The sequence below is a fragment of the Drosophila biarmipes genome, chromosome 2R, assembly GCF_025231255.1.
Source record: "Drosophila biarmipes strain raj3 chromosome 2R, RU_DBia_V1.1, whole genome shotgun sequence".
Classification (NCBI taxonomy): Eukaryota; Metazoa; Arthropoda; class Insecta; order Diptera; family Drosophilidae; genus Drosophila; species Drosophila biarmipes.
This window is the reverse complement of record NC_066615.1, coordinates 9,151,239-9,177,499: the sequence shown is the minus strand read 5'-3', so window position 1 is coordinate 9,177,499 and position 26,261 is coordinate 9,151,239. Positions and strand designations below refer to the sequence as shown.

The following is a 26,261-nucleotide window of genomic DNA, read 5'->3' as shown; positions in this document are numbered from 1 at the left end:
TTAAGGAAGAAAATGATTAAGTAAATAATGGTTGCATTTAATTTGGTTTAAAAAATTAATTAGTTTTCTTGTGCTAGCGTTTCTGTTCCATTCCGCTATTCCAGAAAATACCGCCACCGCCAAACCACCGCATTTTTGTTGTGGCATAGTGTAGATAGGGCCTTATAAAGCCTTCTAATACTCAGTAGCGATCAAACTTCATTGCAAAATTAATATTTGTTATTGTTCTCAAGATATTAAATGTCTTTAGATGCGTTCGCCGATGAACTGCTAGTGCGGCATTGAGTTATATCCGCAGTTCGGAGTAAATTTGTGCTTACTTTCACTACAATCGAAATATTAAATGTATGTACATACGAGCATACTGGCTTGCATATGTATCTGGATATGTGTGTATGCTGTAGAATAGTTTTGGAAATGGGATGCGATGCGTACATAAAAAATGGGATAGTTGTGCGAAAACTACTCGAGTTACACAAACTTCGCGAACTACAGTGGAAGAACGCGAAAACGGTGTACATTTGTGGTTTTAAACTTCTAAGGAATCATACTCCACAGGCCGGAGGTCGAACTACAGTAGTCCACTATTCATTTCGCAGTGCAATTCAAGCAAACTACTCAGAACGTATGTTTTCGCCAAATAGTGCAAGGGAAGCCGAGATATAAAATACTTACAGTGAAAAATATGTGTCCATGTGGGGCATCTGTTAGATGCATCCCTTCGCAAACAGTTTTTTAATTTGCAATATCTTTAAGTATGTATCTTGACACCTCCCTTTTAGTGACATCCGGTACCCATTGAATACTAGTGCAAATAAAAATATCTCATGGTAGAACAGCTCTTTGACCATTGGTCGGAACCCATTTCTCTACGAGTACTTGATCTTAAATAACTTATGACCCTTTTCAGTAAGCCATGATGAGGGAATCGGCTCACGACATAAACATGGACACCTGGAAGCAGTGGATCCTCGAGGCCATATCAAAGATCAGGTCCCAGAAGCAGAGGCCCTCCGTGCAGCGGATTTGCCAGGCCATTGGCACTCACCACAAGTTCCATGAGGACATTGTGGCCGAGAAACTGGAGAAGGCCGTCGAGTCGGGAGCTGTGATCAAGGTGTACAACAAGGGTTTGCACTCTTACAAGGCCCCGATGGCCAAGCGTCGCATCAAGGTGGATAAGAACACCAATCTGTACAAACTGGTGGCCAAGGCGGTCCACGATCTGGGCGAATGCGAGGGATCCACCATCAAGAGCATAGAGAACTACATCCAGAAGTTCAATTGCATCGACCTGTCTCCTAATGTCGACTTCAAGGCCGTGATCAAGGCGTCCATCAAGAAGGCTGTGGATGCCGGCTTTCTACTCCAGGAGGGAAAGTTATACAAAAAGGGTAAATCCCTGACGACACCCCGGAAGTGCGCACCAACCTCAGATGTGGTAATCAAGGGCGAGGAGAGCTGCACCCACTGTGCGGGCAACTCGCAGAAAAACCTCAATGGCATCCCAGAGCCACTGAGCTCCTGCAAACAGTGCGGTATCTCCCTGCACACCACGTGCGCCAATATCGCGGGCCGGTGCAAATCCCAATCCTACGTGCTGCTCTACATGCTCGTCACCAAAGGCACAATCTGGGATTGCCAGAACTGCGCTGACTGTGCCGTCTGCAAAATGCGCAACCGGGGACCTTGCCTGCTGCAGTGCTTCGTGTGTAAAGACCACTTTCATCTAACTTGTCTTGATACGATCCCAGACAAGAAGCCCAAGCATCCGTACAGGTGAGTCACTCCGAAGCTAACAAAACTACAGCTTTTTACCCGTTTCATTTGCCTCTCAGATGTAAAACATGCTCCAAACAAAGCATAGATAATCCAAAGTTGGTAAGGAAAGACAATTCACGAATAAAAATGGAGATGGGAAATGAGAGGTAATTTAAAATGCATTAAATGAGTTAACCAAATATCTAACTCAACGATTTATTTTAGAATGGCTGATAGACATGCATCCAATAAGCGGCAATCCATCAAAAAAGAAGGCAACATCGAGAGTCCTTCCACCTCAAAACTTTGCGTTTACAATGACGGCAATGGCCAGAGGAGAAAAATGCCGGTGAGCCTAAGCTCCAAAAAACTTAATCACAGTGAAGATCAGTTCGAGTTTCCCGGCAAGCAGAAGAGGTCGCAAATATTACAGGGAGGCTACTTGGCTAGCCAGGAAACGCGCAAGCGTACCTTTTCGGATCTGTCCTCTACGAGTTCGTCCAGCGAAAGTGAAGATGAAGACGATGAGGACGACGAAAGGAATAGGAATGGCGATGACAACGACCAGGACGAGAGCACTTCCTCGGATTCGTGCACTTCATCGAGCTCAGACTCTGACTCCAGCGAGAGTTCGAGCGACAGCTCCGAGTGCGATGACGAGAACGACGAGGAGGACTATGACACCGATCGGAGCACGCTGAAGGGAAAGATCTTCGAGAATGAGAAACAGAGCTGTGCTAAACTCAATACCGTCGACGGTCTAGGGTCTCCGCATAACAATGAAGCGACAAGTGAGAACTGGGGGTTCGCTGCCGTGGCAAAAAACCCAATTGACATATTTGTAAAATCAAAAAATAACGCCAGTGCCAAGAGCATTGGTTACACCAAGCCAGCAGCGAGCACGTTTGCCACGTCCCCCGCTTCAAATCGAGGGCAAAAGAGCGCCCCAGTAGCTTCTTCCACTCCAGATAAAAATTCCACAACCATTGGCGCTATGACCATTAGGCGTCAGACGGCAAACGGGCAGAAGAAAAAGGTTGTTCCCTTGAAGAGTATGCCCCTCGAAGCGGGCAAATCGTACGAGAAGTGCGAGGATGACATTCCGTATCTAACAGAGGAGACTGTTATGAAAGTTCAATTGCTGGAGGAGATTGAACGATGCAGAGAGACCCGCAGCGAGGCTGATGGAAAACCAGAAATGAACAACGATGAGGATGTGCCCGGGGAAAACGCAAAGCGTGCCAACCCCTTCGAGAACCAGCCCCTGCCGCCTGGTGTGACCGCCACCGACGTGGAATTATACCAAGAGGTTCTCCACAAGGCTGTAGTTCAAATGTCCAATAATCACATCGAGAAGGCAAATGATGTAAGCCTAAAGCCCGGACAAAACACCCAGAGTCCCAAGTCGATCCAAATCGGAAAGTGGGACATTGAAACCTGGTACTCCAGCCCCTTTCCGCAAGAGTACGCCAGGCTATTGAAACTGTTCTTGTGCGAGTTCTGCCTCAAGTACACAAAGAGCCGTTCTGTGCTAGACAGACATCAAAACAAGTGCATTTGGAAGCAGCCGCCGGGCACGGAAATCTTTAGGCAAGGAAACATATCCGTGTTCGAGGTGGATGGCAACGTAAACAAAATATATTGTCAAAACTTGTGTCTGCTGGCCAAGTTCTTTCTCGACCACAAAACACTGTACTACGACGTGGAACCTTTTCTATTCTATATTCTGACTAAAAACGATCAAAGCGGTTGCCATCTAGTGGGCTACTTCTCTAAGGAAAAGCACTGCACGCAAAAGTACAACGTTTCCTGCATTCTGACGATGCCGCAGTATCAGAGGCAAGGATACGGCCGTTTTCTGATCGACTTCAGTTACCTGTTGAGCCGCGAAGAGGGACAGTTGGGTACGCCGGAGAAGCCGCTCTCGGATCTGGGCCGACTTTCGTATTTTTCCTACTGGAAATCCGTTGTGCTGGAGTACTTGTACAAGTATCGCAACAACACAAAGATAACCTTCAAGGATATAGCCATCAAAACGGGTCTGGCTATTTCTGACATTGCCCTGGCCTTCGAATTATTGAACTTTATTAAGCTAAGGAAGAACGATGGAGACATAAGGTACCAGATAAATGTGAAAATCGATTGGAAGAAAGTGGTTGCTCACCACAACAAAATGGCGAACAGTAAAACTCGAATAATCATAGAAGCCGACTGCTTGAGATGGAGTCCGCTGCTGTCGGCCTCGAAGCTACCAAACATAATCAAGCCAATTTCCAATCGTGAATATTTGAACAACCAAATTGAGAAAAAGTCAGATTTTAAGGAAGCTAATGAAGACGCAAAGATGAGCGTTAAGCCTAATGTATCCCCCACCCCAAAGCCAAATCCGGGATGTCTCGAATTGCCTGCTAAGAAGCGGGGGCCCAGTTCCGAAAAATTGTTTGACGACCGAGAAAATCAGCGAAAACGTGCATGCCCGGAGGAGTTCTTAAAATCGGCTGTTAATGAGGCAAAAAAATGCAAGGTGGTCGCAGCACTGCCACCCATTGAGGATCAGTCCTTTGGCGAGCTCTCGGACTCATCGGATTGTAAGTCTTCTAAAGAACTCTCTGAGCAGTTGACCAAGAGGGCCCAACGACTGGCCAAACGGAATGACCTAATCCCCCACACCAATAAAAGGAAGCACTTCGATCGCACGCTTGAGAGTAGTGTCAGCTTAAGCGAAGAAAATCCGCCGGTGCAAAGTCAATCGGAGATGGCAGGAACCGAATGTGGTCCCAAATTGGCGGAAACAGCTGCCAAGGAAGTATGCAAGAGTGTTGTGGAAAAGGAGCACGTCGACAAACCGGTTAACATTGTACCCAAGCTGCGGGGCAAACAGTCTAATGGCAAACGCTCCGAGGAGTCGCAGTTCAATGGGAACACACCATCAGAGCCAGCCGAAGTTTCGTCGATTAGTCCAGCCAAGGAAACCACTAAGGAGTTGGTAAGGGTGGCTAAAACGGAGAGCCCCGAGAAAAGTCAGGAGTCGTCAAACAACGAGGGCGAACCTAACAGTGTAAGCGATCAAGTGCTCGATGCAGTGGCTAAGAAAACCAAGAAGACGCTGTTCTCCGAAGTAACGTCCTACAACACTGAAGACGTGAAATATAATACGCTGGATAAGCCGGTGGTAAAGCAACCTGATCCGAAAGAAAGCCCCAAGGAAGTAAAACCCCCACTGGAAGTTCCTGAGCAAAAGCCCAAGCCTAAGAGTCCCGAAAAAACGGATACAGTAAAAGTATCTGCAGAGCCCGTTCCAGAGCAGGTAATTGTTCCTGTAAGTACGGAGAAGATATCAAGTTCTGCGGACCAAAGCAAACTAGAGTTGGATGTGAACTACTTGAAGCTATCTCCAGACTCAGCGCCGATTCCTCCAGCAACGCCAGAGCAGAAACCACTGCCAGAGGCTCCAGTTCCAGCTCCAAGTGACCAGAAAGAAAAAGCTAAGGAAACCATTATCGTTAAACCTGTTGAAACTTCACAGCGGTCTCCAGAATTGGAAAGGATTAAAAAAGTTGAAAACCCTGTGCCTAATCCACCAGCGCACCGTGCTGAGGCTACTTCCCATTCGGAGCAACCAGCACCTCAGCCGGTGAAGCCAACACCGGAGAAAGCTGAGCAGCCTGTGGCCAAGGAGCATGCCGACATTAAGGATAAGGCAATTAAGAAACCAGTGCCGGAAGTACCAGTTGTAAAGCCTGAAGTAAATAGCAACGAGAAGAAGTACGATCCCAGCAAGGTGAAAGTGGCCCCCGAAAAGGAAGTCATCAAGGCGGACCAACAACTAGTGCAGGTCAAGGAGGAGGAGAAGTCGAATGCCAGGGCGCCCTCGGCACCTATCCCCATACGGGACAAGATCCAACTGAAGGGCAACGAGCATGCCCAGTTGCAGAACTCCATACCCTCTCAGTTCCCGCTTAATCAGATGCCCAACTATCACAACCCGCAGTACTGGCAATGGGATTACTACGGCTACAATCTTTCGCACTTGGACGCCTCGCAAAAGGGACAGAAGCAGTTTCACAAAGACCTGGCCACGAGCATGGCCTACACGCACAACTTTACGCAAAACCTCTATCAGTCCGCCAACCTGGCCATGCAACACGCCCACCACCAGATGCAACAGACCAAGGAGAAGCACAAGGTGGAGCGCAAGAACAATGGCAAGAAGGAGGAGCAGTCAAAGGTTGTGTCCAGTGTCAGTAATGTGGTCAGCACTGCCCGCGAGGAGGCGCATGTCCAGCATTGCAACGAGTACGCAGCTAACAACCAGGCGGCCATTTACAATCAAAAATGCACTCAGCAGAAGCAGGCGCAGCAAATGAAGTCCCTGGCCAACGGCCAGAACCCGGGGCCACGGCAAAGCAACCCCAACCCGGCTGAGTCGACCGTTCTGATGCCCAATGCAGTGAATTCTCAGGCTGGAACTGTACCCGCCAAGCAGAAAGTCGAGCACGGCGTCAACGCGACTTCGGTCATTTCGCGCGAGGGAAAGCTCAATAAGATTGGCCATCCCAACATTCACGCCTCCGTCCAGCATGCCAATCTTCAGGTGAGCGGCGGCCAATCCGAAGTCAACCCAAACATGGTTTACAACACGGAGTCTTCGGCCAACTCGGCCATGCAGCACTACGATTGCGGAATCAGTGGGCAAATAAACATTGATTCGCCGGCCAATATTGGCACCGCCATCGCGCACGGCTCGCAGGAAATCGCAGCGACATCCAATGTACACATGCATCAGCCGCACAGGCAGTTCTCCGACTGCTCCATGCAGAACCAACCCGTCACCACGCCCATGCACATGTCCATACAGAACTCCCACATGCAGCAGCAGAACAACCTGAATATGAACCTGGCACCGGAGGGTTCGCCAAACATCAATCTCTTGAGCAATCCGCAGCACCAGCACCAGAGCAGGAAATTGAATACCCAGGTATATACACCATCTCCTTCCTTAAAGTTTTGTGTACTAATTCTAATTATTTACGTGTTGCAGGCGGACATCGCAGCCAGTTCACCGACACCTTCTCACAGAGCCACCACGCCCAAGCAAATACGCGCCGGAAATGCCCAGCAGCGGGACACTAAAAACGCGGCGCCAGCCACAACCACAACCAATACTCATCATCAGATTCCCCAGGGCGGAGCTACGGCGAATATTTCCAAGTCGCATCACGACTCCCTGCACAATCTGCAGTTCTCGCAGCACGGTCACCAGCAGAATATGCAGCCCATCGATTACGTGCCCATTCCGCAGATCAGTCAGAACTTCTCGGCCAATCCCTCGAACTATGACATCGTTAGCATGCCGGCGGTGATTCAGCAGCGGATGTCGCTCAACAGTTCCGTACACTCGCTCGCCAACAGCCATCAGCGCATAGAGCAGCCATCGTCGGCGTGTGCCGTCAACAATTTCTACTTGCAAAACAACATGCCGGCTGCCGAGAATGCGCCGCGAGTACCGGTGTCGAGTTCCCTGGGAGGTCCGCCATCGGCGGGCAACAATGACCAGCGACAGGCGGGTCAGGAATCGATAGCCGCAGCCAATAGCAGTGGGGCAACCGCATCGCTGGCAGGCAACTTGTGCAGCCTGTCCAAGCTGCAGCAGCTTACCAACTGCTTGGAGAGCCAGCCATGTAACACGTCGCCGGGTGCCCAGGTGAACCTAGCCCCCTCGCCGCACCATCCCATTCCGCCGAACTCAATGACCCCTCCGCCGCACCTGCTGATGCAGAACAGGAACATCTCCACGCCGCCCAACATGCTGCAGACGCAGGTGACGCCGCTGCAGTACAAGTACTATCCGGGCAACATGAACATCGCGCCCATTACGTCGGCGCAGAACACGAGCCGGAACACGCGCAACACACCCTCGGCCCCGGTGCAGCACACCTCGACGCCCATGGGCAGCGGCAACAACCGGACCGCCAATGTCCACATCAGTCCGAACCTGATGGCTCCCTACGGGGCCATCAACAGCTACCGGATGTCGCCGCAGCAGTCCCCGCCCACTGGAAGCTACAGCTCGGGGAGCGAATACCCCAACTCGCAGATTCCGATGCAGATGATGAATATGCAATCTCAGTACCAGGATGCCTGCGTGCTGCAGCGAGGCACTCCATCCAACCCGATGTATCCCACGTATTCCCCCTACTTACCTCTCAACGGTTCTATTCGCAGATAATAGATGCGCACATTTTATATGTTATTGTATTGAGTATGATTGTATATAAATGTGTGCTGTAAATAAATAAATATTACGTCAATTTAACAATTCAATCCACTGGCTTCTTGTTCTGTTGGTTTAATACTTTTTCTTTATTGCTTAGATCTAACATTGTTTAATCAAAGCTTGTTTATTATTTCGAATGTGCTATTATCTAGACTAATGTCAATGTTTCTTAGTTTCCTTTCGTGGGTTATTGGGTACTGTCACCCTTAGCCGAAAGAGAGACCAATTTTCGAATGTTATTCCGTATGAGTTTTTCTATTCATGGGCTTCTAAATTAAATACAATTGGGTAGAACGATTGCTTAAACATATGTTACGAGCTATGAATATTTATTTAGATTTCTGTTGTATTTTTCCGAATAAAACTAATAACTTAACGTAATTATGCGTTTAAAAAGAATTTTCTATGATAAGATAATAAATAAATTAGAGGAAAATAGAGGTAAGGAATAAAGGCCGAGCTCTGTTGGTCCAGTCAAGGAAACACCTGAACGACAAACTATATAATTACTGCATGCAACGTATTTTTATTTGCAAGCCACAAGTACCTCATCGCGGGGGAAATCAAAATTTAATAGTATAGGAAGCATTGTGTGCGGTTTATTGATCACTTATATGATCGTATTAATTGTCTAATGTAATGATAACTATTTGTTTAAACAGTTTACTCTACGCTCTTTGAGTACATTAAAAAAATGTAAAAAGAAACAATCATGAAACATAGTTTTCGAATAATCTTCTATACAGTAAACAAACGCGAATCGAAAGCATAAAATAAAACTATATCAGTTACAGATAGTCTGAGTATATTTGAGCTCGTTAGAGTGGCTTCGCCCTGAACTGGACTCGGAGATATTGGACCACGGTCTATTTACACTCGCTATTGCGACGACCACTCGTTGATGGGGTAAGTACTACCGATGTACGATGGCTGTCGAATAGGCTCGCTTGACGCCGGTGAATTTACAACCGAACTCCAGTGCTGCCGGGGGAACACATTCGAGTTCACGTACGACGACGGAGCACCGATGTAGCTCGCTGGTGGATGGAGATTGGAATGGTACGGTGCGAAGTTCAGATTGCCGTAGGAGCTGTAGTTATGGTAGCCTGAAGCGGGCGGCGCGGCCTTGTGCTTATTGTCATAGTAATCGTAGTACTGCGGCGGATATGTGTGCTGGAAGGGCTTTGGCTGGAAGTACGAGCTATCCGCGGGCGGCGCCGCCTCGCTGTTCGGGGCTCCTGGATGCGGTGGCAGCGGCGTATTGGATTGAATACTATTGGCATTGTTGTAACCCTCTCCGGCCGCTGGCAGGTGATTCTGATGTTTGTACCCCTGGGGAGGTGCCTGCTGTGGGGGTTGCTGCTGCGGTGGCTGTTGCTGTTGCGGCTGTTGATGCGACTGCTGCTGCGGCTGTTGATGCGACTGCTGCTGCTGCTGCGGCTGTGCCTGAGATTGCTGTTGGTAGTTTAAGTCACAAGGCATATGATGCTGATTTGATGGGGCGGCTAAACTACTATTTGGTTGCGTTTGGGGCTTAAAATGTTGCATGTTCTCCGCGGAACTTCTATCTTTCGAGGGCATTTCTGGCCGGCTGGTGCTTGCTGGGGCGCACTCTTTACTTTTAACTACTTGTGGCTCGTCATCAGCAGTCAGGTCTTTCACATCTGAAAATAAGTTGTTTGATTAAATATCTTTTTCCAAATCATAGGACTTACCTTCTTCTGGAGTCTGGGGCTTTGCGGTGTCGGTGTCACAATCGGAAGTTATGTCAATCACATCGTCCTTATTTGTCTTCTCCGGTTCAGTTTTCGCCGTTGTCCTTATAGCTATGATCTTCCCGCTGTCCAACTGCATGTATATTCCTTTCGTCGACTTGAGAACCATAACTCGTTGACCAGCCTTTAGGATTATGTTGGCCTTGTCGGCCGAGTTTGTGGGGATGACAACATCTGAAATAGTTTTGGTTTAGTAATTGGTTAAAGTTTATAAAGTGCCAGACAAGGTTTACCCAGTGGTAAGGTCATTTCTTGGGCAGTCATTCCCTGCCGCTGCCACACATCAGCCGGAATCCAACGAGTTGATCGCCCTCCAGTTGACGATGGGGGGTGTGATTTCACCTGCTTTGTGTTTTAAAAAGAATACGTAAGCCGTATGCTAAATCGTAATTAAGAAGTACTAACCTGGTTCATTGGCTTCGTAATAACAGTTCCGTCGTTGTTCACGATCTTGTAATGCATTTTCGCAGGTGCATAGTTACACCTCTGATTGACGGCAGCCTTCTTTTCCATTTCGTAGCTGCGATGAGCCTGCCTCTTCTCCGCTTGCGAAAGCTTTCTGTCCTTTTGATCGACCAACAAACTTTCATGCAAGAACGGCTCCTTGGTCACACAATGTCTGTGTAGTTCAAGAATAGTGTTTATTATAGAGTCGGCATGAACGATGTGTTCCCGGACATCTTCCTTTTCCTTCTTCATTGGCGAGTGGGTGGCGCCGTTTAGTGGTTTGGACTCGGTTTGATCGTCTAGCGGCTTCTTATCCTCATCGTTCGATTTATTTGACCCGTTTGGCGACATATGTGACTCGTCTTCCTTCTTAATTTGGTCACTGGCTGGCTTACTGCCCTCCTCGGATGGAGTGCTTGGCTTACTCAAATCGTCGGTTGTCTTATTCGCCTCATCGGTAGTTTCTTCATCGGAGTCATAATCGTGACAGAGGTTGGTGATGTCCTTCATCGAAAGATGCGCCTCGGGATTGCATTCATCGACGATCCTGTCAGACATTCCTTGCTTTTTGATTTGCCGATCGTATATCTTCTTCTCCAGACACTTATCCATTACAATTCTGTATACAAAGCACGGCTTTACTTGACCATATCTAGAAATTGGGCAGGCATTTAATGTTAATATTGTCAGGATAAAATAAATGATGTATTCGCACTCACCTATAAATCCTATATACAGCTTGTGTATCGTGACACGGGTTCCAACTGGCATCGAATATTATAACGCGGTTCGCTCCGGTGAGGTTTATCCCCAACGAGCCGGCTCTTGTTGATATTAAAAAAAGCTTAACATTACTATTTGCATTAAATTCATTGACTAGCCTTTCCCTTTCTTGCGAGGAAGTAGAACCATCCAAACCTGAAAGGAAAATATTTGGTTAATAAAAAATACAAAACGATTTGTGTGCTACTTACGAAAATACGAGCTATTCTTAGTCCACAGTTGATTGCTACCAGGGACATAACTAGATTTTAGATAAACTTCTAGTAAGTTTAGGGTTAAAAGACTTTGGCTAAACAACAGAATACGATCTCCTAACTGCAGGCTCTCCTTCAAGATGCAGAAGAAAATCTCCATTTTCGGCGAATTCGATATTAGGCCCGACACATAGTTCTTCATGATGTCAACGGCCCACGAACATGAAAATTCATCGTTTCGCTTGCTCTTTAGCAACTTCTTAAACGGCTCGGCAGGAACAACTCCACTAACGTTTTTAATGCCCGTGGCATTCCATTCACTTGGCTTGCTCGCATTGCACTCATTATCTACTTGACTGTTCGAACACCGCGCTTGTATTGTCGTTTCGACGGTTTTTATTTCGTTTGTGTCCAGGTCCACGATTTCCGAGGACCCCGTAATACTTTCAAAGTTGCTTGACATGCTCGTATCCGTTTGTTTAATCACTTCAACGCATCCCGGCTTGGGGAGAATACTGGAGTCCATCCAGTAATTGTTTTTACCCTCACTACCGAATGATCCGTAATTAAGAGGCTCCGGTTTTTCGTCATAGAAAGTAGGGCTGCAGGGAATAATTTTTGGTATAGTTTGGTATAATATTGGTTATTAAATTACTTACCTTTTATTTAAATATTTAGCATTAAAATCCGATGATGATGGCATATTAAATAAATTTTGATTTTCGGCTTTGGGCAATGTGTCCATACTATTAACCAGTTCCCCAGATCCAATTCCATTGCTTTTCTTCTCGAGAGGAGAAGCCACACTCAGGGCAGGATCAGGACTGGACTCGACTAATGGGGTGGGAACGCCCTTGGGAACCTCCTCGTCGATTTCTAAATCTAAATCAGTCTCACATTTTTTCAGAAAATTATATAGAACATCCGGATGGTTCCAGATTTTGCAGCAGACGGCAAAAGCTTTAAGCGGATTGGGAAACGCCTTCGTGCGCACCACATCGGTCATGAAGGTGTCGTAGAGCTTGCGCTGAAATGCAGTCATTTTGACCAGGATGACGTACTCGTACTTCTGCGGCAGCGTGAGTTGCAGCACCGTGTGCGATCGCCGCTGAACGAATCCCAGCAGCAGGGAGTGCAGCACGTGCGCTCTGTACCGCATGAGCTTGATGTCATTAGGCGTGGAGTCTACGCACTGACCATTCTGGATGGGCCGCTCAAACATGTTACAGAATTCTGTGCGCGTGCCCAGGTAGTTCGGTCGCACAAAGTCCACCATGCACCAGTACTCGAGCAGGTTGTTCTGCAGGGGATAGCCGGTGAGCACGATGCGACGTCGCGTCCTGATCTGCTTCAGGGCTAACGAAATGCCGGCATGCGAGTTCTTGATGCGGTGCCCCTCGTCGCAGATCACCAAGTCGGGCCCCGGCTTCACCAAGGCCTCGTACACCAGGTTCATGAGATCGCTACTGGAGTCCATGCCGTCTGGTCGGATGACGCTGCCCTTTCGCTTGCGCGTCTTCACCAGCTTGAGGGCCAGCAGGCGAAACAGCTCGTAGCCTATCAGAAGCACGCCTCCATCGTGCACCCAATTGAGGATCACCTTCGCCCGAGCCGTCAGCGTCTTCTGCTGGTCGTTCAGCACGTAGATGTCGAAGTTGCGGGCCCGCACATTGTTGTCCGCCGAGTAGCGCGGAATCCACATGTTGAACTCGCTCAGCCAGTTCTGCAGGGTGTTGATGGGCATCACACACAATACCGTCTTCGCCGAGGTGTGCCTCAGGAAAATATCACAGAAGGAAACAACCTGCAGCGTCTTGCCCAGACCCATGGAATGGGCCAGGATGCAGCCGAAACCGCTCGATTTGTTGTACCTCCGTGTGGATTCGATGATGTTGTCGTACAGGAAGCGCACGCCGCCGATCTGGTGCGGCTTTATCACCTTGGCGATCTGCGGGGCCAGGTACAGGGTCTCCTCGCCCTCCGGATGCGCCATGTTGACCACGACCTGTCCGTTCTCGTCGGGAACATTGTACAGATCCTTGACGTGCATCCCGCTGTTTGTGGCGTCGTCCGACTCGTTCAGGTCCTCGTCGTCCACCTCCTCCTCTTCTTCGGAGAGCAGGATGCAGTCGTCGTCGGAGCTGTCGTCGATTGTCACCACCTCGCTGGGCTGCTGCACGCTGGCCTCCTTGTGCAGCACCTCGTCGATGCTGCCGCCGCTCAGGCTGCTGCCTATCGACTCGTCGAACGTGTCCGAGGCGATCTCCTCCTCCGGGAAGTCAACGGGCGGGTGGTGCTCGACGGGATTGGCCACCGAACAGCTTTCGATGCCCTCGCTCTCGTCCAGCTGGAGAATGCGGAAGAACTGTTTGTGCACCACCTGCTTCTGGATCTCGCGCATTGACTTCTGTTGACCAGCAACGCGAGCCAAGCGTTCCGATTCCTCCCGCTGGGCCGCCAGCGTGGTTGTGTCCAGGTTGTTCTCGTTCATCACATCGCGGATGTTCTTTCTGAGATGGCTGTTCTTCTTCTCCTCGGCAGCCGCCAGACTAATCTTCTTGATCGCCGCCTGCTCTTCCGCCGAAGAATTTTTTCGCTTGTGGCCGTAAGGTACTGTGTTCTTGGCCACCTCGGCCAGGGGATTCATGACCCGATCGGGCTCCATGGGCTGGCTAATCTCGGGGCAGTATTCTGGCATTTTAGCGGGCATTTCCGCGGTCCCATCGATTGCTATCGGTATGGGCACGGGTATGGGAATGGGCGGCTGCAGCTGTGGCTGTGGCTCTGCGGGGGTGTTGTGGAAGTACCGCCTGGGATCCTCCGGGAACATCATTGAGGGGTGAAACTCGTTAACGGGGGGCCAACCCTCCGGCTTCTGTAGTCTTTGGTTAACTTCGTAGTTGTGGTTTGACTCTTCCATATTGCCCTCGGAATTATCCCTGCGGGGAGGTGAGAAGTATTAGCATGGAGGATGATTTGTTTCTAATTCGGCTTTACTGTTCCCAAGTTAATAGCCAACATATGTATGTTTTCTTGTTGAAACGCAGACGGATGGCAAGTGCTGTGAGTACACCCATGTAACAGATGAGCAATAGAAAACCGACTTATCCCATCGCTAACAGAGGTCACAGAACCAATTAACAAATCTTCGGGGACAGGGGCGTAGCTAAAAACTGGATCTGGTTACTGCTCGGGAGAGGAGGAGGACCGACGTACATGCACAGATGGTACATGGGTACTTTCAAGAGTTTACAGGGATTGCTGTTTACTTGGCATGGCTAAGTTCTTGGCTGTTGACACTTATCAGAAGCACCCCTGCATACTTACATACATACAGGTGTAATTTTCGCCAGCCCATTGAAGGAGTATACGAAATCATATGCACATCCGATTGCAGGCTTTTGGCTATATGGTGACCCGTATCACAACTGAACGATCGTGGTCTTACATCAGCGGACTTAAGGGGAGTTCTCAAGTCGAAGTGCCTTTTACAATCCCCACACATGCACGCTCATTACATACTCATATACCCAAGTACACACTGAAATCGTAACCGGGCCGGATTTTCGTCTTTTAAATGGGAAATCAGTTGGTTTTTCCACAGCTCTTTTCTCGCCCTCAAGGGGAAGGATAAACCAAAACAAATTATGGCGAATACTAATTAAATTATATATGCACATTAACTGTGGCGATTTTTTCACTGGTTGCAAGCTGGACTTTGTGGGCTTGGGCTTGGAGCACCAACAATCTTACGTACATTTACATGCAGCCGGCGAATTGGGTTTTAGGATGAAAGAATTAACAACTCAGGCTCTTAATTATTGTTAGTTTATACATATGGATGTTTTCCTATATGCACGGTTGGAAGGCTCTTTTCATCGGTGTTCGGTCTTGAGATTCTCAGTTCGTCGCGTACGCCACTTGTCTTCCGAACGCCAATTTGTTTTGTTTGTTTTTATACTAATTTAAAATGTTATTCTCGACTTATTTTCTTGCTGTTTTCAACTTGTATATTTGTATATAATGTATACATTACTCTACATAGATATGAACAAAGTTTAGCCCTGCTGAACGGTCAGACTGCATGATGCGTGACCGTTTTCGGGGGGACCCGTTGCACGACTCGTCAATCGAAACGAATGGGAAATGGAACAGTACCTGATTTATTTGAAAAGGTTTTAAAGTTTGTTTTTTACGTCGAACATTTAGAACCTATAATTTTTCTTGGCATTCTGCAATTAATTGTGCTTAATTTTCTTTAAAGCGATTAAATGATAAATCAATATTAGGCAAAAAAAAAAAACATCATAAATGAATTTGAAAGGGGTTAAGTAATAAGTATATGAACTCAATTAATAATATTAACTGTGTTTTAACAAATGTTTGTGGAATTTCGGTAACCACTATATGTAAAAGGTCAGCTGAGATGGAACGGTCCATTTTCAGTATTTCCAAGAAGCCGTTAGCTATTTTCATATTAGAGACAACGGTCACACTGCAAGGATATTTTTAACGTATATTATGAAAAATTAAAACGATTACCTTTCGCGTGCTGACTGTTGCATGCAACGGAGGTGTTTGAGCAGTGTGTGATACCGATTTTTACTTATTCTGTTTTTTTTCAAAACAAAAATATAACGTAATATATACGTTTAATACCTTTTATAAATATTTGTCTGTTGTTATTGGTTAAATAAACAATCAATTACGGGTAAAGTTACTCCAAGAAAAATGGCCTCCTCCGAGGCCAAGGGTAAAAACCCTTATTCGGAGCTGAGCAACGTTAAAAGGCCGAAATTATCGCCCTTAAATAAAAAGAAAAAACCTACGGATAACAATTTAGTAGAATCGGAAAGCGAAGAAGTTGTGATGAAAGAAGTCATTGACCCTGTAAGTCATCCGAGTCCAACCAGCCAAGTAAGTGGTAAAGCTATAACGGATCCTGCTAGCAAAGAAGAGAAGAGAGAAAGTGGAAATTTGGAAAACAACGGATACTCGTACAGCAGCGCTCACAAGGGACCCTTTGTGGTCTACATAGACAAAATTGGTGAAACCAATGGCGAAAACCGACCTAGAAGAGTTCCTATAAATCCTCTTGAACTAAATGCTGTCCTGCTAAAATTAAATATTAAAGATATAATTTCAGTAAATAAGATTGGTTATGGGCGCTGCAAGGCTGAGTGCAAGTCAGCAACGGCAGCTAATAGCATCCTGTCCTCAAATCTTAAAAGTAATGGTTACGAACCTAAAATTCTTAAGCATTTCATTTTTAAAATGGGTATTATTTTTAATATTCCGACAAAATTTTCCGACTCTGAACTTAAGGAGTACATTTCTTCTCCAGTACCTATTCAAGAAATAATTCGTGTGAAGACTAAGGACCGAGACAATAAAGATATTTTTATTAACACTCCTAGGGTTAAGATTCTTTTTAAAGGTACTCAAATTCCCAACGAGATTGTCTTCCTGTACACCAAAATTAATGTTAGTCCATATGTTCCTTTTAGTCAATGTTTTCGTTGTTTTAGATTTAATCACTTTGCTCAGCATTGTAAACAAACTGAACAAAAATGCAGTAAATGTTCTCTTTCGCATTCAAGAGAACAACAATGTAATCAACTCGTTTGTGCCAACTGCAAACAAAATCACCCAGCCACCTCTCTTGAGTGCCCTGCTCGTAAGAGAGCGTACGCTATCCAGAAATGTATGACTATTGAGAATTTATCACGAAATGAAACGAAGATTAGGTACCCCTCTCTCTTCCAAATTTTAGATGAAGTCGACACCAACGACTTAACCCACTTCCCCCAGCCAACATGGCAAAGAAAATCTGCCAATCCAGTGTTACAAAATAATACCAAAATAGCTACCCAACAAATATTTGCACAAAACCCTTTTAATAAGGTTGTTAAGAACTCTCTTAACAAGAAAAACGAAGATAAAAATTCACGCGACACTATGATCAGCTGGAAAGCTGCTCTTTATGAACATGAGTACACTCCAAACGAAAAGTTTTCTCTCATTCATTCTAATCCACCTAGTTCCTCACCCTCTAGTCAACCTTTTTTAGACAATCCAGCTCTTGAAGCTGCGGAGAATAGCTTAAATCAATTAGCTTCTGAAATATCCTCATTTCTAGTCAACGAAACAACCAATTTAGTACCTGAATCAAGAAACTTTTTAGAGAATTTAAGAAACAGAATAGCACTTACAAACTCAAAAATTGATTTGTTCAAAATTAATCAACTTGTTTAATTTTGAATAATAACTTTTTTATTTATTTATTTATCTATTTACTTATTTTTCTGATTTTTTTTTTTTTTTTTTTTTTTTTTTCTGTTAAATTAATTGTTTTTTATTTATTCGTTTTTCTTTTCTCTTTCATTTGTCTATCTGTTTTCATTTGAAAATAAAACATAAAGTTATATTATTTAAATGACAATAAAAATCCTACAGTATAATATTCAGAGCTTAACTGCTAATAATAACAAACAATTACTAGAATTATTCTTAGTAAACAATAACATAGACATAGCAATTTTATCAGAGATATGGATTTCCAATAATTCCATGTGTAGCTTGGCAAATTATAATTTTGTATGTAAGCCGCGTAACGATGGTTATGGAGGCGTTGGAATTTACTTAAAAAAACACATACGCTTTAAACAAATCAACTGTGATATTAGCTTAGAAGTCATTGGTATCCGTACAATTAACCTAAGAAATAATATTAATATTTTCAGTGTCTATGCTGCTCCCAGCACAGACATTAATTCTTTTCAACAAGGCTGCGATGATCTATTTACTATTGCTGCTCAATCGAGTGGTCTAACTGTCATAGGTGGTGACTTCAATGCCAAATCCAGCATTTGGGGTAATAATACTCAAGATGTCAGAGGCGGTATTTTAGAAAATTCCCTCTTACACTCCGGTTTCTTTTGCCTTAACAACGGCTCTCCAACTTACTCCCATAACCCATCCTATACTTCAACACTCGATCTCACTTTCATTAATAGTAGCAATCTTTGTTCTAACTGGTCCTCAATAAATTCTAAAATATCAAATAGCAATCATTTCCCAATCTTAATTGAAATAGACCAAATTTCTGCTTCGACTAATATTATTAAATTTAACCATAATAAAATAATCAAAGACTTTTCCAAAATTCAAATTACAACGTTAGATAGCATTTCCAACTTATCCCAAACAATACACTGTAATAATTCAATTAAAATAAATACAAACAATAGATATGTTCCAAAAAAGTATTGGGACGAGGTATGTGAAAAATTGTTTAGATTAAGAAACGCGTGCAGACAAAAATATTTTAAATCCAAACTACAATCTGATGCTATTGCCTATATTAACAGTAATAAAAAACTTAACAACTATTATTATAAAATGAGAAAAGAAAACCTCAATAAGCTAGCAGAAGACATTTCTAACCCCTCTTCTCTGAAAGATATGTGGAACAAAATCAAAAATCTTAAACTTTTTAAACAAATTAAACCGTCAAACAGTGCAATATCTGACTCAGAACATAGAGATTTTCTCAATCAAATAGCCACAGCTCCCAACACTGCGATGTGTCCTGACGTATCTTTTTCTCCTGATCTGCTTTATAGATATACCAACTCTAATTTCTCAGCGCGTGAACTTCTTGACTTCCTTAACTCTCGTAACCCAGACTCGGCTAAGGGTCTTGACAACATTTCATACAGAATGCTTCTATCTCTACCCTTAAGTCAAATAGAAAAACTGGTATCCCTGCTAAACATTACTTTAGACAATGGGTTTATTCCAGATCAGTGGCGGAAAATAAGGGTTATACCTGTTCCCAAAAAAAATCTAGACTCTTCAATTATTACCAACAACAGACCTATCTGCCTTCTAAGTGTGACTTTTAAGTGCTTAGAAGGTTTGATTAAATTGCGGATGGAAGAGTACATTAATAAAAATAAAATTCTGCCACCAAGATCCTATGCGTTCAGAAAAAACCATTCTACTGCCCAATGCATCAACGATGTAATAAATAACATAGCCAACCTAAAAGCTCGTGGTTTCCACGTTACCGCAGCGGTTTTAGACTTAAGTAAAGCCTTTGATGCCGTCAATATCCCTATTCTGGGTAGCAAATTAGTTAGTTTGGGTTTCGACCACAATCATATTTATTTCATTATAAACTTCCTTAGTAAAAGAGTTCTCACTATGGGTACTGCAGAGATAACTGTAAACAAAGGAGTTAGTCAAGGTAGTTGTCTGAGTCCAATCCTCTTTAATTTATATACAGCTGAGCTTCACAGCTTAAGTAATGACCATGACAGTATTCTGTTCCAGTACGCTGACGACTTCTTTCTAGTCTGTTATGACAAAGTCTTTTCGATGGCTGAAGAGAAATTAGAACAAAAAGTAAATAGGTTTATGGAACTGTGCAATATTAATAATCTTACTTTTAATCCAGACAAATCAGCCACCATTCATTTTAATCTAAGAAAAAAACCTTTAAGTATCTTGTGCAATAATATTATTTTAAAAAATGTAAATAGTATAAATTATTTAGGTAGAGTCATAAGTTCAAACAACTCGTCTGTTCAGCATGTAAATAAAACGATCTCTAAATCGAATCAAACGAATATGTTTATTCAAATGCTCAGTGGTTGCCGCTTCGGAGTACATCCAAGCAAGTCACTACTCTTTTATAAAGCATTTATTAGAACTAGATATGAATACGCCTGCTCCTCTTTTTCAAACATATCAAAATCAGTACAAAACAATATAAATAAGCATGCTAATTTCCACCTTAGAAAGGCCTTAGGACTTATTAAATCGACTCCAATTAATATTATTTATAATCTTGCAGCTGAACTTCCTCCAGCTTATAGGATTAAATTCGCTACAGCGAAGGAGTTGGCCAAAACGTTCGCTCATGGACTACCATCTGCGTCGCTTCTGTCAAACTCCTTTGTAGCCAAAAATACTAGTTACAGTAGAATTTATGCTGAATTTAAAAATATCCTGGATAGTATTGCTCCTATTTGTCCTTACTCTCTGTCCACACGCAAGATTTCAGTTGACACAAATTTCTTTAAAGGTACTTGTACAAATAAAAAAATGGCAAACGAGACTATAATTCTCTCTTTATTTAAAGAAAAAATAAGAAGTTTAACCTCAAAAAATATGGAAATCATCTTCACGGATGGTTCTGTGTCGGAAAATTTTACAGGAGGTGCCTTTGTCCACTTAAATTCCAATTCGATAAAAAGTTTCTACACCGACAAAAAACTATCGTCGCTGACTGCTGAACTCACAGCCCTAGAAAAAGCCATTGACTTCGGTATTTCAAAAAAGTTCTCCAAAATAGCAATTTTAACTGACAGTCTTGGTGCCATCCAGACAATAAAGAACACGAACTCCAAAAACTGCATCTCTCAATGCATTCTGAAAAAAGTCATAAACAACCCAACCCTGCTATCCATAGAATTTCACCACATTCCAAGCCATTCCAATATTTGGGAAAACGATCTCGCAGATACAGCGGCTAAAAATGCTAAAATTAACGGCTCTTTCGCACCCGTCAGATGGACCCTTAAGGACGCAATCAATCATATGTTCGCGCAAATAAAACAAGACTGGGAGCGTGAATACAGTCTGTTCTCATTAGAGCGTAACAAGGGTTACTCTCTCCTCTCACCATATACCACTTCCAAGCCTTGGTTTAAAAACAAAGAACACCTATTCAACCGTATAGAAACGAAGACTCTAAACAGAATCTTAAGCGGACATGCTTTTGACAAATACACACTTTCCAAAATGAAAGTCTACGATAACGCCCTATGCGATTCGTGTAACGTTAATGAAGACATTTCGCATATTTTGTTAAATTGCTCAAAATATACACCAACAAGACAAAATTATCCAACACTACTTAAATATAACGATATCTATCGTTTACTTGGAAATGAACCAATTGAAAATTGGACATCGATTACCAGTTTCATTCGAGCTGCTAATATTAATATCTAATACAACACACTCCACACTGCTCATTTAACACACTATAACACCATCCACGCTTATACCAACTCACAAAATCTCAAAATTAAAATTTCTCACACATATTGATAACATTTTCATCGCTTATCGTTCATCGTCATCGCTCATCGTTCATTGTCATCATAACATCACCAGAAACTACTGCACGATATTTACATAGCTGTCCATTAAATTTTGTTTTTCTTGAAATTTAATTTCATACATTGGCAGTGGCGTTAACCCGTTCCAACGGGGCGGCCAAATAATTCTTCCCTCTTCACGGAAGGAAGTAACTTAATATTTAAAAAAAAAAAAAAAATTAAAACGTTTATAATTATATCGGAATCAAGGTTGTGTTTTCCTGATAAGTAACTGCTTTGTGATACTCGTGCTGCTCGAACAATGGTAATATAAGATTGCTTTTTAAGGATTTCAAATTGACTATTCTCCCCCATTCCAGTGCCACATATCAAACTGGAGTTCGCTGAAAATTGTTCTGGCCTTTCTCTCGGTCAATATATTTTGGCTGCTGAAGGTTTATCCTCCGGCAGGAGGAGATGCTCCGCAGAGGTGTCCGCCTGCAGAGGCTACTCCTCGCAGTCCTGCAACGGCGGAGTGTCCCTAGCATTCCGACATTGCCTTTGCGCTGTTGCAGCCGCTGAACAATCTGGATGGTTTTGTGGCTCCCAATAACTCTGCATCGCTGGCCTTCGAGAACATGGACCTGAGCTACGGGCGCTGGGACAATCAGCTGCTGTACAGGATCAAGGACTTCGCTTTGCTGGGCGACCAGTACATGGATGCCTCGGACGGCAGTTTGGTGTGCCTGGCCACCCAGACTTCGGTGGAGCGCCTCAATTCGCTGCCCCAGGTGGCTGCCAACTGGCAGGGTAAGATGTCCGTGGCCGTTTTTGCCGCCGGTCAAGAGGAGTTCGTTATCCTGCAATACTTCGTCACCTACATGCGCCTGTGCTTCGCCAACATACGCGAGAATGCCACCTTTCACCTGCTCACGCCCAAGGACTTCGACAAGTTGCCACGCGTGGTGGCTTTGCCCTTGAACATGAAGGGCAAATTCGACTGCCAGTACCCGGATAGAACGCTCAAGTCCCTGCTTAAATTTCGCTCGCTGAAAACGCTGCAGTGGCGGCAGAGGAACACCTATCCGCAGAACCACATGCGGAACCTCGCCCGCAAGGGCTGTCAGACGAAGTACGTCTTTCTCACCGACATCGACATTGTGCCCAGCACGAACAGTGTGCCCCAGCTGAACCACTTCTTCAGGACAGCCAATTGCTCCAAGAGCTGTGCCTACGTAATCCCCACATTCGAAATCGACGTAAGAGCCGCGTTTCCCCGCTCCAAGAATGCTCTTATCCGCTTGATAAAGAAAGGACTCGCCAGGCCCTTTCACGAAAAGGTCTTTATTTACAACCAATATGCGACTAACTTCTCCAAGTACGTTTTTTCAGTCCTAGGAGCTGAATCCTACTAAAATTCCTGTACTTCAGATGGCTGTCCACGAACACAAATGAGACTGAGGTATCTGTCAGCCATGTTGTAACGAACTTTGAGTTTCTGTACGAACCATTCTACATTGCTGTGGACAACGCACCAGCACATGACGAACGATTTCTGGGCTACGGGTTCACAAGAAACTCCCAAGTGAGTACCATTTTTGCTAGAATTTAAACCGTACTTCGTTTTTTTAATTACAACCTATCTACAGGTGTATGAGATGCATATAGCTGGCTACCAGTTCTACGTCCTTTCTCCCGTTTTCACCGGCCACTGGGGACTGCAAAGAAAGCAGGCGAGACCGGCTTGGCGAGAGCAACAGAACAATGCGAATCGCAGGAAGTTTGATGTTTTCAAAAGCGAAATATTTGTGCGATATAAAAATGATCCACGCCTGCTGTTGAAATCCAAAAAGAATCAAATCCTAGTTAAATAAATACTCCATAGATGAAAAGTATTCAAATAGCGTCTGCCTCTGGAGGATGCTAGCCCCTACAGTTTTCCCCAATTGTTTTTGATATCCAGTAATGGGCAGTTTTTACAGGGCCTCTGTTGTGCTGAGAAGAGTTTAATACACCAGGAATCTGCATGCTAAGTTTGACTGTTCTAGCTTTTACTTTTCGAGTAACTGCTATAAAAATACCCAAATCAATTCACTTACTCTATGGGAATTACATGCGTTGCCATGAGCTAGCGCTTAACAATTCTTAGGCAGTTTCTTGAATTTAAAACCCACCTTAGGAGCCACAATTATGCATGCCCACAAAACGGCAATCATCCAAAATGGTACATATAAGAACCAGCATCTCATTCTCGTATTATAACAGCTTAGATGTTAAACTGTTTTAAGCCAAAATGAACCGAAATCTTGTAGTCTTGGTGCTTGCTTGCTTCGCTGTCAATATAGTGAGTAGAAAGTAATGTTTTTTTAAGCAAACCTATAACATTCTTCTTAGGACGCAGAATTTGATGACGTCGAAAATATGGAAATTCAAAACCACCCTGGAGACTTGATATCTAGCAATCTAAAACGTTATGGGCGCAATCCAAGTCCACTTTCTGGTAATATTACAGTTCTGGAGGATCTTACCGACAAACATCGCATGACTGTGGATGCCCTAGATCTTACAAGGGACGAGGTGGTGGACTTTCCGGGAGTGAGAAATCGGACTATCTGCGATGCTATCAAAACGTTCTATGATCCCTTCATAAAAACCCAGGTTACCAAAGAAAACACCAATTTGGACTTTAAGAATGGAACGGTGTGCCCCTTTCCAAAAGGTAATTACTGGGTCAAGGGCATGGTGTTTGACGTTAATAAGTTTGGGACAGGGAAATGGTGGAGAAGAGGGATATACCAACTTAATTTTACGGTCTTCCATGAAGATGGAACGCCAGGCGGCCGAATTGATTTAAAAGTTAAGCTTACAGAAATATAATAAACTAATCAAATAATTATAATCTGTGAAGGAAAATATTTAAACAGTGATTTCAATGTTATGAATATAAGTGTATTACAAATAATAAATATAAAAAATGGTGGTGTTTACTGCATCCTTAATTGTATAGTTTTTATTTGAATGGTTATTAAAAACGTTGTTTAGGTAACAAAAAGTCAATGCGACCTTATATCCAACTAACTAGGAATCCCGAGGATTGGCACGTCTTGTCCCGAATTGAAAGCTTTTAAAGGTTATTTCAGCGTTTCCAGAAGTGTTAGAAGGGAATGGATAGATCGCCTCGGGTAGAGATCTAGGGTAGAAACCGTATCTATCTTTGTGCTACTGACTCTCGACTAAAGTTTGATGGATAAAGATTTTATAGGAGGAATTTCAAGGCTTTTATAGGTAATTTGGAAACTCGGCGTTCCCAAAAGTACCAGAAGAAGGGAACAATAAAGCTTTTGTAGGAAGAATTTCAAGACTTTTGTAGGTACCTGAAAAATCTGCGTTTCCAGAGTATCAGAAGGAATGAAGAATAAAGCTTTTATATGAAGAATTTCAAGACATTTATAAGTGTTTTGGAAAATCGGCGATTCCAGAAGTGTCAGAAGGACATGGAAAGATCGGCTAGGCCAGGAATCCTTTAATATTATGTATGTAGGGTTGAAACATGTTCTTACAGCGCTACTGACTTTTTACCAAAGTTATGACCTCTTTGGGAGGGATATAACCTTTAAATATTACATTTATTCAAGACCACGGAACACACCTTCGGCTAATTTATGCATTGCCATGAGTTTTAAAGTAGTTCTCATAACTCGAATTAGGTGTATTATGCAAGAGCACTAGCTTGAATCAGCTCAAAGGGTATACTAAGTACTATATATATATATAGCTGCCCATTATCTCCACAGAACAGACGATAGAAGTTAAGCCGTGTACACCCAAAATGAGGAGGAATCTACTAAGTTTAACGTTGGTTAGCCTTGCGGTTTTTACGGTAAGTTACGTGCAGTACTTTTAATATCATTCTATAGTCTTATGTTACTAAACCAGGGTGCTGAACAAGCTGAGTTTGGGAATGTACAAAATCAGCCTGAAAATTTGTTCTCCACTAACCTGCACACATATGGCTATAACCCGGAATATATTTCGGGTAATGTTACAATTCTGAAGGACCTGTCAAATGAAGAACGCGTGTTGGTGGGCTTCAAGGAAAATCACGGACATTTTGTGAACTTTCCGGCATTCATAGATATGCCCATCTGCGACGCTATCAAGAAATACTTTAATCCTTACATCAAAACTATGCTCAGGACGGGCGAGAATACTAACCTGGACTTTAAGGATGGGAGTGTGTGCCCCTTGCCAAAAGGAAAGTACTGGGTCAAAGACATCGTGCTGGACTCTTCTAAGTGGGATCTTCCATTTTGGGGGCTATATGGCACCTACACTGTTGATGTTACGGTCTTACATAAATACGGAACACCGGGCGGCAAAATTGTCTTACAAGCAGCCCCGATACGTCCAAAGAGAACAAATTATTATACTTATTAAGCTTTCTCAGTTATTTTTCTTGTCAATCAAACAAAAACATCACTGAACGATGTATAAACCAAGTGACGATCGCACTTACAGCAAACAAAAGCTCTGATATCAACTATTGAGAGGAAAATATCGCATAATGATCTACTAAATAAATACATTTTCTTATTTCCTTTTTAGCAAGCAAAACTTTCTCACTTCTGCTTATTTGTCAATCAAACAAAACTTCCTATTAACAAGGTAAAAATCTAAGACGGTAGCAGTTTCTTAGTTGTTTACTTACTTAATCAAAATCGTACATCTAAACCAAAGCATATTAAATGGCAACATGCTGAATGAAAAATAAGGAAAAGTTATTTTTTAGTAGATTGTATATCAGAATAGTATATCAGAAAATATCGCTTGCTTTAGATGCCGTCGTCACTAGATTTTCACCTTGTTAAGAGGTGCTTTTGTTTTATATGTATTAATTTCTTTACAAACTTCC

The 26,261-nt window shown here is 43.7% G+C and overlaps 4 protein-coding genes across 9 annotated transcripts; 3 read left to right on the top strand and 1 right to left on the bottom strand.

Moving 5' to 3' along the window:
• Window positions 1-160: 160 nt before the first annotated feature.
• LOC108026678 (histone acetyltransferase KAT6A) lies at window positions 161-8,085 on the top strand. Of its 2 annotated transcripts, none has more exons than XM_017097752.2 (5): window positions 161-345; window positions 911-1,779; window positions 1,839-1,928; window positions 1,987-6,739; window positions 6,803-8,085. In XM_017097752.2, the coding sequence occupies exons 2-5, from the start codon at window positions 917-919 to the stop codon at window positions 7,988-7,990; spliced, it is 6,894 nt and encodes a 2,297-aa protein (XP_016953241.1). In that variant the 5' UTR covers window positions 161-345; window positions 911-916; the 3' UTR covers window positions 7,991-8,085. The 2 variants fall into 2 exon arrangements, with proteins under 2 accessions (XP_016953241.1, XP_016953242.1); XM_017097753.3 differs by lacking the exon at window positions 161-345 and adding an exon at window positions 467-625.
• Window positions 8,086-8,094: 9 nt separating this feature from the next.
• On the bottom strand, window positions 8,095-15,275 carry LOC108026679 (helicase ARIP4). 3 transcript variants are annotated; one of them, XM_050887121.1, is made up of 8 exons: window positions 14,995-15,275; window positions 11,897-14,176; window positions 11,235-11,839; window positions 10,980-11,178; window positions 10,219-10,912; window positions 10,047-10,155; window positions 9,754-9,987; window positions 8,095-9,702 (listed from the first exon to the last, which is right to left on the bottom strand). In XM_050887121.1, coding segments are annotated over exons 1-8 (4,908 nt in total). In that variant the 5' UTR covers window positions 14,997-15,275; the 3' UTR covers window positions 8,095-8,917. The 3 variants fall into 3 exon arrangements, with proteins under 3 accessions (XP_050743078.1, XP_016953244.1, XP_043948414.1); XM_017097755.2 differs by having other exon boundaries at window positions 10,047-10,158; window positions 14,995-15,274; XM_044092479.2 differs by lacking the exon at window positions 14,995-15,275 and adding an exon at window positions 14,565-14,963 and having other exon boundaries at window positions 10,047-10,158.
• Window positions 15,276-15,757: 482 nt separating this feature from the next.
• On the top strand, window positions 15,758-24,348 carry LOC108026492 (beta-1,4-glucuronyltransferase 1). Of its 3 annotated transcripts, none has more exons than XM_050887124.1 (6): window positions 15,758-15,948; window positions 21,501-21,674; window positions 21,730-22,727; window positions 22,781-22,934; window positions 22,999-23,693; window positions 23,744-24,348. In XM_050887124.1, the coding sequence occupies exons 3-5, from the start codon at window positions 21,988-21,990 to the stop codon at window positions 23,221-23,223; spliced, it is 1,119 nt and encodes a 372-aa protein (XP_050743081.1). In that variant the 5' UTR covers window positions 15,758-15,948; window positions 21,501-21,674; window positions 21,730-21,987; the 3' UTR covers window positions 23,224-23,693; window positions 23,744-24,348. The 3 variants fall into 3 exon arrangements, with proteins under 3 accessions (XP_050743081.1, XP_050743083.1, XP_050743084.1); XM_050887126.1 differs by having other exon boundaries at window positions 15,802-15,822; XM_050887127.1 differs by lacking the exons at window positions 15,758-15,948; window positions 22,999-23,693; window positions 23,744-24,348 and having other exon boundaries at window positions 21,533-21,674; window positions 21,730-22,689; window positions 22,742-22,909.
• A 797-nt stretch (window positions 24,349-25,145) lies between these two features.
• Window positions 25,146-25,963, top strand: LOC108026583 (uncharacterized). The gene is made up of 2 exons (XM_017097538.1): window positions 25,146-25,229; window positions 25,286-25,963. Exons 1-2 carry the CDS (start codon window positions 25,179-25,181, stop codon window positions 25,784-25,786), a joined length of 552 nt encoding a protein of 183 aa, XP_016953027.1. The 5' UTR covers window positions 25,146-25,178; the 3' UTR covers window positions 25,787-25,963.
• The last annotated feature ends 298 nt before the right edge of the window (window positions 25,964-26,261 follow it).

Bases quoted from the DNA above. Each gene is read 5' to 3' on its own strand.
- LOC108026678 (XM_017097752.2), top strand. From the start codon at position 917: ATGATGAGGGAATCGGCTCACGACATAAACATGGACACCTGGAAGCAG. The intron at 1,929-1,986 runs GTAATTTAAAAT...GATTTATTTTAG, and splicing joins ATGGAGATGGGAAATGAGAG to AATGGCTGATAGACATGCAT. The intron at 6,740-6,802 runs GTATATACACCA...TACGTGTTGCAG, and splicing joins GCAGGAAATTGAATACCCAG to GCGGACATCGCAGCCAGTTC.
- LOC108026679 (XM_017097755.2), bottom strand. The intron at 11,179-11,234 runs GTAAGTAGCACA...TTTTCCTTTCAG, and splicing joins TAAGAATAGCTCGTATTTTC to GTTTGGATGGTTCTACTTCC. The intron at 9,988-10,046 runs GTAAACCTTGTC...AAACTATTTCAG, and splicing joins AGAAATGACCTTACCACTGG to ATGTTGTCATCCCCACAAAC.
- LOC108026492 (XM_050887124.1), top strand. From the start codon at position 21,988: ATGGACCTGAGCTACGGGCGCTGGGACAATCAGCTGCTGTACAGGATC. The intron at 22,728-22,780 runs GTACGTTTTTTC...CCTGTACTTCAG, and splicing joins TATGCGACTAACTTCTCCAA to ATGGCTGTCCACGAACACAA. The intron at 22,935-22,998 runs GTGAGTACCATT...ACCTATCTACAG, and splicing joins GGTTCACAAGAAACTCCCAA to GTGTATGAGATGCATATAGC.
- LOC108026583 (XM_017097538.1), top strand. From the start codon at position 25,179: ATGAGGAGGAATCTACTAAGTTTAACGTTGGTTAGCCTTGCGGTTTTT. The intron at 25,230-25,285 runs GTAAGTTACGTG...TTACTAAACCAG, and splicing joins TTAGCCTTGCGGTTTTTACG to GGTGCTGAACAAGCTGAGTT.